This window comes from Camponotus vicinus, unplaced genomic scaffold (genome assembly GCF_025532165.1).
Source record: "Camponotus vicinus isolate PSW18456_S1 unplaced genomic scaffold, iyCamVici1.0 SCAF_7, whole genome shotgun sequence".
NCBI classification, from domain to species: domain Eukaryota; kingdom Metazoa; phylum Arthropoda; class Insecta; order Hymenoptera; family Formicidae; genus Camponotus; species Camponotus vicinus.
In genome coordinates this window covers 3,843,147-3,855,653 of record NW_028141979.1, presented here as the reverse complement: position 1 = coordinate 3,855,653, position 12,507 = coordinate 3,843,147, and the positions used below count along the sequence as shown (strand labels likewise).

The 12,507-nt window shown below is 33.2% G+C and overlaps 1 protein-coding gene across 5 annotated transcripts in view; it reads left to right on the top strand.

Annotated features, from left to right (window-relative positions):
* Cad87a (cadherin 87A) overlaps positions 1–12,507 on the top strand; it is a 207,240-nt gene that overhangs the window by 29,943 nt on the left and 164,790 nt on the right. For all 5 annotated transcript variants that reach the window (XM_083103954.1, XM_083103950.1, XM_083103952.1 and 2 more), the window contains one exon: positions 6,206–6,247. In XM_083103954.1, the coding sequence (XP_082960080.1) occupies positions 6,206–6,247 (42 nt within the window). The remainder of the gene's footprint in view (positions 1–6,205; positions 6,248–12,507) is intronic.

The following is a 12,507-nucleotide window of genomic DNA, read 5'->3' as shown; positions in this document are numbered from 1 at the left end:
CCCGCGCAAATAACCAGCGTTGTGGAGAATTATGAACTAATTAACTCTCGGCGCCGAGGATTACGTCGCGCGTGCTTAAGCAGGTGCAGTTACGCAAGCCGCAGCGACGTCCGATCTGCATGGGAATTGTAACGAATTTCGATGTTAATTAAGTCGGAACTTTCAACGAACAACGACACGACGCGGGCGCGTTGACGGGTTCCCCGTTCATTTTGTAGAAAGTCCCCGGTCGGTCGACATTCCTAGCATGTACAACGAAGGAATTTCTTCTAACATTCGCACGCTTGGAGAATCAGTAATTATTTGAAAACTCTTTCAAATAATTTTCAAGTGTCTATTTCTGTGTATTTCAAATATATTTCGTTTAAATATATATAATTTGACAATTTAATACATATATATATTAAAAAAATTATATATATGTCGAGTCTTTATTGCTCTAATACCTTGAGAAAATACGATTTTACGCGCTCAATAAATTCTTTTTAGAGTATAAAATGCGCAGTGCAATTAAATTCTCTTAAATGCGATACCCGCTTAGTATAATGTCACTTCTTGTTAACACGTAACTGGGAGTAAATAATATATAAGGTAAATGCAAGAAGAAAATTAATTTTCGTTGCCGTACACTTAATCCTCGCTTGTAAAGCACGCTGTAAAAAATAGCTAAAAGTAGATCCCCTACAACGTATTTCGCGGAAAATAATTTTTATTCAACATTAATGAATCATTTTGCGTAACATTTTGTAATTTGTTTTCAAAGGAAAACTTAAGTATTAAATAGTATATAGAAAAGATGTATAATATATAGTATATAAATTATTTTTTAATATTTTTTATATCTGAAGAGATTTTAAAAGACTTTATTATATTGAGAGATTTTTTTTAAAGACTTTATTATAGTTATTATGTTTGAAATAATATAAATCAAGAAAATTTTCAAATTTTGAAAAAAAATGATAAACGTTCTGGTATTAAAAAGAACTTTCGAAGAACTATAAAAATACTTAATTATTTTATATTTTTCAGAGGCAACAATTATAATTGAGGACAATAAAATGATTTACCTTGTCTCTCAAATAATTAATCCAATTAAGGAAAGAGAATATATAGAGTTTAGAAAGAGAAGTATGGTTTATTGTTCCTTCTCTAATATAAAAGGCAATTAATTTCATTTATCTGTGAGTCTCTAATCGTAAAATGAATTGTTCCCTAAAGCATTATCGCAGTAAAGGGAGCTCGGACAACTGCTCTTTACAGTATTTGCTTATTAGAGATGCGCTCTTTAATTAGGTTCTTCCGCGTCTATGATCCGCTCTCTTGGACGTTTACGAAAATATTTGTAGTGAAATCTTCCTTTGCTCCAGACGTCGCGGCGCCGGGCGCTTATTACAATGCTTATTCTTTCCGACTCTTCCGCGTCGAAAAGTTTTATATTCTACGTTTCTTTTTTTTTTTATCGCTCTGATATCGCTCTGCGAGTTGAACGTTTCTTCCGAAACCGCGAGATGCAGAGATCTCTAATCGAAACGGGACGCGCGCACAACTTTTGCTTCACGAGATTACTGTTCTTTCGCCAGTGTTTTCCTCCCAAAACCCGGTTACCCCCTCACCGCCATGAAATGTGAGTTAGCGACTGTCGTAGCAGATTACCGACACTCAACTCTTAAATCAGACACTCTCGTGGCTTGCCAACAAAGTGACTGCGACTATTGATCCTCTAAAAGTTCTACATTTTAGTTACAGAATATTCTACAGTATTAGCTATTCTTTGCGTTTCTTTCTACTTTCTTTCTTTTCCTCCTTCTTTATTCTTTGAATAGAATTTTTTCAGTAAAGATATTGAGTTGCTAGTAACGTTGGAATTATAAATAATTAGCAACTCAGATTTCCCTGGAATTAAAAATTCATTCCTGGAACAAAGTAGAATTTTAGAATTTTTTTTCAATAAAGATATTGAGTTGTTAGTAACGTTGGATTATATAATAATTAAAAACCCAGATTCAGATTTTTCTGAGATTTAAAAATTCACTTTGTTGAATAAAATATTGATACAAAAGGATGGCTTATTAATGTAAAGTTTAATATTTTAAAAAGAAGAATGTAAATATATTATTCGTATTTCTCTTCTTTCATAAAATATTCAAACGCAGGCGAGGAGGAATCAAAGGTTTCTTCCTCTGTTTTCAATTTTTCAAAACTGTCTTTCTTTCCTTCTTTGTAAGAGGTGTCAGTATTTCCAATGTAATAAAGAGTTACAAGTTATTTTGGAACCTTACATATGTCAGAGACGTGCGTTAGCACGTGCGTAAAGGACTGCTCTCGAAACTGTTTCGTTCGAGATCTTGAACCGTCATATTACGTCGGTCTATTCCCTTCTTCCCCTTTTGCCTTTTCTGTCGAAGAAACTTTCACTATAAAACTGTCCGTCGTTGCTTCGTCGTCGCGACTGACAGCTCCATTTGCGACGTCAAGGAAAAAATTTCCTGCGGGAAAGACTAATCGAAAGTATGCTCAGAGACCAGCTGCGTGAGTTTTTCCGTCTTTACGAGGGGGCCTCATATTCTTCTTTTACCTTCGTTCTTTCGACATTTTGTTTGTGACTGCAAAAATATCGCAAAAGAATATCTATAAAGAAACTTTCGGCAATAAATGAGTTTCTTTTACTTTCTCTTAATTATGTTTCGAATCAATATATCCATATATATATCGCGATAAATAATTTTGAGTAGTTACGTGACAAATTCTAATTTGGTAGTCCTCTTCAGCTAGAATTTAAAATTTTCAGATATCTTTGACGAAGATCATGATAACATGACAATGATGACAGATCAATAATCAATTTACATCAGTTATATTTGACGTGCCAAATTCATTCGCGTATTGTGTTAAGTATACAATTTTATATTAAGTATACAATTTTGTATTAAGTATACAAAAGTTTAGACCGCGGCTTTACATTTAATGGGATACTCACACTGCAATCTCGAATTGGAGAAATTTTGGCAAATACGTTAGGTTATACGATTCATTACCTCGGAAACGGTCAGCGGTCGTAGGCCGTGCAAGGTTGACAGTAAGATAGATTTATAAGCCAAAGTTTCGCCAGGACTGTCTGGCCATTTATCATAACTAACGCGCTGGATCACGTTAGTCAACCCTTTAACTAGCACGAGCGCGCATATATAGATACGCGCGGTACTTTACTTGTGCTACACACTCCACTTCAATGTATTTCCGCAATATATTCCTCTTGCGATATTATCTTTCACGGTACTAACAGTATGACGAACTGGCAAGAGATTAATGTTGCTGCATAAAATCATTTTTGTTTGGCAAAACGTATCGGTTTAAAATGCATTGCATTTTTTTATACTTTCTTATGCATCAAATTTAGATGTCAAATTTATGAATATTCTCATTAAATTTTTATGACTGAAATAATTTTCAAAATTAATGCTGATTTTTTAATAGAGTTTAAATTAATATTAGAAATCAATACATTCCTTTAAAAGCATATCATTTATACATATTGACATAATTCATGGGATTGACATATGAGAAGGAAAATAGATATGCCATTTTAAAATTGAGGTTTAAATATTATCTTATAATGTTGCTGATTTATTATTTAATTATAAAGGTCGGCTCCCTTTAAACGCGTTACATGTAGAACTTATGGATCACTACTATTCCCAAGCTAAGAGACTGCTATTCACGTCAGTCGAGGAACTGGTGACAGTCGTCGCTGTTCCTCGTTAAGACGTCACGCTGAACGCGCCATTGTTTAATTAATGAAGTTGCCGAATTACAGTCGAAGCAAAACGCACCACAATAGATTCCAGATACTAGCGTATAGAGAGGATTTCTATAGCGTATTGACGCGCAATAATGCTCTAATCTATTCTGGCTTTATATCGCCTGTATTCATCGTACATAATGCGCGTTAGTATTAATTCGTATGCTAAACAAATTATATCATGTTGCATTATACGTAACTTTCTCCATCGTCTTCTTTATTTCACATCATCGAAAAAGGGGTTTAAAAATATACAGGGTGTTTCTTAATAAGTCCAACAAATTTTAGATGATTCTTTTTCGAAAATTAAGGGGGGTTTTTCGTATAAACATATACTTTTACATCCCTCCCTGTGGAGTTACACTCCTCCAAAAATAGAGGTAAAAATTAAGTTTTTATTTTTTTCTCAAATTTGGAACAAATTAAAGAAATGAAATTAGGTGGATATTTTCTACTAGTAAAAAGATTATTTAATAATATTTTTTTTCAGCCTCCCGTATTGTTATAAGGAGATGAAACTAACAACTCCTATTCAATTTTTTATTAGAATTTTTGAATGGGCCGGAATATGATAATCTAAAAATATGCATTAAAAAGTTTCATTTATTTAGAAACTTTTTTATTTCTTTTATTTTTTTCATAAAATCAGTAGTTTTCAAGAAAAAAAATAAAATACGTTATCGTGCACAGCACGCTAAATAGCATAGGTTTCGAAGTACGAGAAGTTAAATTTCAAAATAAAAATAAAATTAAAGTAAATGTTGGAAAAATTGGAACAAAAACAAAATTATAATAAAAACCTAAAAACCTTAATTTTTACCCCCATTTTTGGAGGAGTAACTCCACAGGGAGGGATGTAGCAGTATATGTTTATATGAAAAACCCCCCTTAATTTTCGACAAAGAATCATCTCCTAAAATTTTTCGCACTTATTAAGAAACACCTTGTATAACGTGACGCATTATCATATTGAATTTTTATTTAAAAAAATTTGACTCTATGTACGTAACATAATCATTTAAAATACACGTAATGTATGATATTATATAATAGGCCGGAAATATACAGTACAAAGTTTTCGTGAAAGAAAATGTAAGATGTTCGAATTTATAAAATAAAAGTTGAAACGTTTTTCGCGAATGAATATATGATGAAACATATAGACTCTCATATAACATTCTTGCGGCAGGAGATTCACTCGAAATTGCCTCGATAGCGTAGTTCTGTGTATAACTGATATACATCTCTTTGCAGCACTCCATATAGACGTAAGTCAATACGTTTCGACATTACTTTGCCGATTCGTTGTACCATTCGTGTTTGCGTTTAATTTCTTTTCTTAGCTTCGAGCTAGCAACCTCGACATAAAAGCATCGTAAAGCATCCGCTCGCGCTTTGATCTCTTTGCGCGGCGCAGCCATCGTGCATACAACGGCGTTGCGAGATTATACATTTATCGGATTACGTCTCGATGTAACGTCAAGCTGAAGAAAAAAAAATTATAATCCAGTCCCATTATATTCTGCGTTTGTCTCGCAGATGATGGGGATCGAGGGAGGAATTTAGAGAGAGTCAAGTCCGTTTCTGAACAATTTAATAAGAAACCAGAGAAATAGAGGGAGAGAGAGAAAAATCATCTTATCTTAATCTCTGACACACAGCTTTCTTAATGTCAAGTCTTCATTTTGAAAACTTGTTTTAAATTTTTCATTTTTTCCTCTGCCCACCTTCTTAATACGTCTTCAGCATATATTGTATATTTCTGTATGGGAGATCTGTGGAATAATTGTGCTCTTGTCAAAGTTGCAAAGTGGCAAATGCGCATTGCTCTTTTCACTTTGGATTACTGTTCGACGAATACTAAATGGTGAATAACTCATTTATCGAAGGAAAGCGGTTCTCTCGGCGATTCGCAACCGCCACCGCTATCGAAGGTGCCGCCACGAGAATTTCAGATCGTTATTTACCTTGCTGGGAGTTCAGAGACCGCCGTGAGACCGGGGCTCGCGTATGCAAATAGATATTTCATTCCTGTCTGCAGGAACAAGAATCGAGGTTGGGGGATAAGGTGATTTTCTCGAGGGAAATTCAACGCGGAGCACTCCGATTCCGTGGTGTGGTGCGTTTCTTGTTTTGTTTTTTCTTTCTCTTCTTTTTTTTTCCTTTTCCTGACACGTGCGAGCTGCGATAGAAAGAGGCCGTCCCGCGATGCATTTTCCTTCGATCTCTCTTATTTTCCCCGATGATTCCTTCAGATACATATCGCGATAAATCCGACAGCAGAGAAGGATGTTATGTAGATTCACAAGCTGATCCAAGCTGATCTTTCATGTATTGTTGTAAGATATGATAATGTATGCAAAACTATGAAATATATTAATAACGAAATATTTTTTTCTTTTTCAGTGAGGAATGCGGAAGTCGGGGATGCCTGAGACAACCGATGGGGTGAGTGAAACAAACTGTTGAAAATTCTTACGCTATACATGTCGATTTAAATTGCCACGAAAATCTCGAATACTTTCAGGGATCAGGCAATAATATCTAAAATCAAAGAATTAAATTTGATACATTTGTGCCTGATACATTTTACGTTATCTTAAAAATACTAAGAATACAGGGCTATAGAATTTAATGCTATTTTAATCATCGTAGTTAGAAAGAATTTATCTTCATTTATTTTATGAGATCTTGAAATGTGTTTGCGAAAATATACAAGCATACAATAATTTTCATCAAACTTGTTTGTATTGCTAACATACATGCTCTCATTTTATTCAAATTTATAACAAATTGATAAATTTGTAAAATTTAATTAATTCTCTAGATTCCATTTTTATTGAAAACATTTAAAAATGGATAATTCTACTATTTTTTTCTTGATAAAGTCGAGGCAATAATCGATCTTATGTTTCAATGTATGGCAAAAGAAAAAAAATTACATATCTTTGTCGCGAAAATATCGTAAATGTATCACTGTGATTGGTCCAGAGTCTTAAAATCCATCCCGCACCGATAGAATTTATCGATAATTTGCATATTGGGCATAATTCAGTTTTATCACCGAGTTTCACTGACATTCGTTAGATCAAAGTAATTTCTACTTGGCAAATCGAAATTCGCGGAATCTACCAAGTGTTCGGAAGATTAGTTTCCTAGCAACCGAAATTGGAGTGAGCTCCGCGCGCCTAGTCTATTACAAGGACTTTAACTCTGCCTCGCTTTAATTACAACACATTTGCGGATTAAAGGCTGCGATATTTAGAAAGATCTCGTTGTAACCGACTAGTCAAGTCAACTAAAATCCAACCGTGCGATTTAAAAGTCTATCCATCCACACGAATAATTTACGCCGGATTTGTTAGAAATATTTTATATTATTCACTGTTACTTTTCAGTATCTTATAAATATTTTATAAATTGTTTTTTAATATTCTATAAGTATTTCTTGACACAACAATTTTAAAAACTTAACTATATATATAATATATTTATTATTTACCCTCTCCTTCTCTTTCTCTCTCTGTTTCTATTGATTTCTGACGAGGATTTAATTGTTTTTGTTACCAGCCAAGTTTGTAGTTTATATCGATTTAAAGAACCAACCTTACTGTAATCAGGCACACACTTGCAATGTTTCAATTTACGAAGGGAATTGAGCCAAAAAATTCTATCGGGAGAATTAAAACTTTAGCAAAAAGGATTTTATTTGCGTAAAAAGAATATCCGTAATCTTTAAAAGCTTTACGGATATAGTTATTCGAACTGTATACATAGGATATTTTCAATGCTTTTTATTGCATAGCAAAGATTGTGTTTAATTAATGTGGCTTATTTTATTCTATTTTTAAAACGTAAAATATATTACCTCGTGTGTGTAAAAAATAAATGTTTTCCATTTACATAAATATATTTCTTTTAAATTAATTACAGTATAAATAAAAAATTAAAATTATCATTTATATTATTTTACATTATTAATTGCAGAAAATATTAATAAAATTAAATATTTTTCTTAAAAGGCAAGGAAAAGACATTTGGAACTTAATTAAATTTTGGTGAATTGATGGTTGAATAGATTTATGGAGAAAGAGAAGAAATTGCGATCATATACACATTTTCAGATTATCTTGCTATAGAAATCGATATATACTTCCTAGATAAACATATGAAATGTATGAAAAAGCATTTTCGCGAGAGAGAAGTTATAATAGGTTCGCGTAAAAGCAATTCTCAATTCTAAACGAAGGTGCGCACTCGTAACTTTTAGTTAAGAGCAAACTTGATTAAGCTCTCAGAAAGGGTTGCTTACGAAGGGAGAGAGCGCATTTGTTTAGTAGGGTCAGAGAATGCGGGGGATGAATGTGTGGCACTAGGGTGCAACTGGCAGCTGGGAGCGTGTTTTCCGCGCCTAATGATGCGAACTGTAAATCATTTTTGCCCGGGAGTTTGCGCGTCACTTGTCTCTTTTGCACGATTACCGGAAATTAATAGCCGTCCAACGTTTGCGATTTAACGATAAATCTTTGTTTTAAACAAATAAATTTTCGTATGCCCCGAATTTCGATCCTCAAAAGTAGAAGGCAAAAACTCAGAGTCAAGCAAATAAATATTTATAATTTATATTTAATTAAATATTTATAATTTTTTAATCATACAATTATGAAGATAACAATTACAATATTTGCATAAAAAATTGCAGCCTTTATATCTTACGATTTTTAAATCTTTTATCTTGATGAATTTTTACCTTTAATTAATTAATAATTATGTTAATGATCCCATAAAGATTTAATCAGAATTAATTTCTTGGCGAGTACGCAGTAAATATATATAGCACACATGGTTAAATAACCGTAAACCACTTTCGGAAATTACATACAGAAATATGATAATTATGTCTCGCAGATCGCTGTAGTTATTCAACGACTAAACTAATCGTAAGTTCGCGGATAGGCTATGAGGTGGACATTTGTTCGCGGACTACGAAGGCGGGTATGGCTCTTGGAGTGGCTCATAACATCGAGCGGCGACAGTTAGTTAAAAGCGCATTTCCTCGCTCTTGGCGAAATTCTCGTCACGCGACGCAAGTCGGCATCGCAAGTCGGAACTAACAGATGTAACACGTGCGAAAGCACTTCGTCCCCGCAAGCTCGTTTTGTAAATTTCCCCGCAATCTCAGCCCTCCCGCATCCCATCCAAAATTCTTCATTATGCACAGGTCATGCTAACAATTCAAAAAACATTTCCTCGATCAATAATATTTGATTGGGGTTTATCTTGATTATTTTAAATTAACAACAAACAAAAATACATTTACTAACTTTTTTCTAGTTAAAATTAATCTAGTTATATAACGAATATGTATACTTTTATGGATTATCATTATTTTTCTTATCACACACAATATTAACATTATTTATTTTAATATTTAGAGAAGGAATAATAGAGCGAGGAATAATAATTTTTACTTGAATACACACATTTTATTCTTATATATATAATAATAATTTATATCATTTCCTTACATATTATAAAATTTTCAGAGATTGTTCTTCATAATATCACATCATTACAATATTATATATCATTACTAATCATTTATTCAAATTATTATTCCAATAAATATTGATCTTTTCGAATAGTACTATTCTCAGAATGTTCATGCAAATGTTATCGCGTAGACATTTTTTCTCGCTACATTCACTAAATTACGTTGACATTGCGTGCCTGAGATATCGAGTTAATTTTATTTTAGCAATATATTTCGCTAGAATAGCTCCGCGTTTTGCAATTCTAGCAGCGATTCTATTTAGCTGACAATACAATTGATTTTACGGCAACTCTCAAGAGCGGCAATAGAGTTACCTTCGCTCGTGAGTTAAACTATCTTAATAATCTTAATTAAAGAAGCAATGACTCCTCTTGAAACTACGACGCGATGCACATGGAGGTCCTTGCAGGAGGAGATACGAAACAATTCTAATACATCTTTCGTAAAAAGCATAGTATTCCGGTTACTCGGATGTAGAGCTATAAAGATAATACTTCTCACTGTGAGAGATACGATTACATTATCTACGTGTCAGAGAATTCCTTTCACGTTAATATCTCACGCTTTCATTCTTCAAGGGTCCTGTTTAGCTCTGGGTTTCAATATAATTCCGCCCGACTTAATTCAGAACACGTCCGTGAACTAAAATATTTGGGATAGAATTAATAAATCGATTAATCTGTTAAGCTCCTTTTTGATAATAACGTTGATACCGTATATCGCACGCATTGATGACGGTAGCCCGCAACTTGTTTTGCATTGTTATATTCAAAGTCTCGCAAACAAATAAAATTACGTTCATCATTATCGATAATACACTCAAAAGCGAAAGAGTCAAGGCAAGAGAATTAAATATCTCGATAATTAATTACACAGTCTCTCACCTCATTCCTCTGCCTGCGACGACGGAAGACTGTTAAAAGAAAAGCAGGGCTTAGTCGAGGATGGTTTGCAAGTCTTAGTCGGAAAGGCGGAAGGGTTATTCTCTCGACGGTAGAAGATTTGTTTAGAGTTTGCTGGAGGCGGCAAAGGTGGATGGTTGGTTGGTTGGCTGGTTGCTCGGGTTGGTCGGTCGGGGGAGGCCGAAATGGCGAGCAGCATCGGGCGGTGACGGCTAGTTAAGCGCATTTCCCTCGGAGGAGGGAAGTTCTCTGGCTCGAGAGCATGTCGTAGAGAACATCTGCTACCCTGCCTAAAGAGGGCTGCTCTGACTCAGGGAGTCGGCGCGCGTTCGGAAATGACAGGTATCGCTGTTGAAGTCTGGTCCTCTGCGACAGTCCTCGTCCTCGTTTTCCCCGTCTCTTTTTCTCCTAGCGATCATTCACTTTAATGTTAAAATCGATCGAAGTTCGTTTTATCCCGCAACGATAACGATAGCATTCAGTGTTGCGTATTTAATCGTCCTCTTAAAAAAAAAGTTCTAACGTAATTTTGGAAAATTATATGTTCTTCGAAATCTTCTTTATCAAGTCGAATTATTTTCTAATTTTCTAAAGCCCCCAAAAAAGTTGACAATTATTATCTATCCAATTTTTTATAAATTTTTAGTGAAATGCATTTAGAGAGAGAGAGAGAGAGAGAGAGAGCAAATCTTACATGTATAATTAATTTAATTCCTCTGAAATAGAATTGACAATTAATATATTACGATAATAATATTATTTATAATTATTATATTTATTATTTTATTTTTATTTTATTTATTTTCTTCACTATGAATATTTATGGAATGTCGGAGAGTACACTGAAAAAAAGGCTTGATTATAATAATACAAACTTGATAAATGTTACCCACTGCTGTGGTGAAATAGTTTCAACTAAACGTATAGGTGATTAAGACGAAATTATTTAATTATTTTTAATATTTAGTGAACTCAATTAAACGTAAAATATTTATAACAATTTTTGGAAAATGTTTATAACTATTACTAAATATTTTGTTATTATTATCATACTTGATGATAAAAACTAAATATTTCAAAAAATGCATTACTAAATGCATCTCATAGATTTACCCAGAATTTTTTTTTCAGTGTACTAATATAATTATACAAAACGAAATATTAACGTAGTGAAAAAATAGTCTTAGAGATTAATGAATTTTTAAATGCGTACTTGATGATCTTTATTTTATATAGGACATCTTTTTTTAGTGCTCTCCGAAACAGAGCTAATAATTCTATATATGTGTATTATTATTATCCAATTTTTTATATCAAGTCTCCTGCGATGGAACATAATTAAAGGAAAAATGTTCAAAGAGAAATTTTAACATAATGGTAATATTCTTTGGTGGACCTCAGTGTACGTTTGTACATTTAAAACCAGTGGGAGTAATTAAATTCTCCTCGGGAGACTGTTACGCCCTGCATATTGTACTTGTTATTCGGTCGTTCTTAAACGAGAGTTGTAACTACTGTAAGGAACATTCTACGACTATCTTTGTCTAATATGAAAGTTCCTTATTTAACCGCTCCATTCGTTTTAATTTTGCGGCCAGTGCAGACACTGTAAAAAATGGAAAATTGAGATTGCCTTTTTTTTTTTAAATATGTTACTGAAAAACTAAATATAAATTTCTATGAAAGATTGTTAATTCTCTTTATCGATTTATATTATATTTAATTGCTTGAAAATATGAGAGGGAAACAATTGTAAAATATTTTATAATTAAAATATATGTAGATAATTTATTATCTCTCTTTTTTACTCCTTGAAAATAATTCTCAAAATTTTGTTCTTGCTCTCTCTCTCTCTCTCTCTCTCTCTCTCTCTCTCTCTCTCTTATAATTTTACATAGAAAAAACTTTATAGTCTGACTAGCGATTGATTCCATAGCTAGTTTACACTGGCGCGATTCGCACAAAGGATGCGAATGTTGCCATCGATCATGTCCACCTGTCGCCATAACATGAAAAATACACTACCATCCTTTCGCAATCACGCCGGCACAGACGTTCTCTAACACATTCGTCCAACGTTGAATCCAAAAATCAAAATGCGAGTTATATATAAGAAAGATGATTAGTTCTAACGGTACTTCTTTTTTTTATTTATTTATCGAATTACAATTTCATTCGCAATTTCATTTGTTTCGATTTTTAATATTCATTTAATAAAAATTTATCACGCGTGTATTTTAGGAGGTGATACT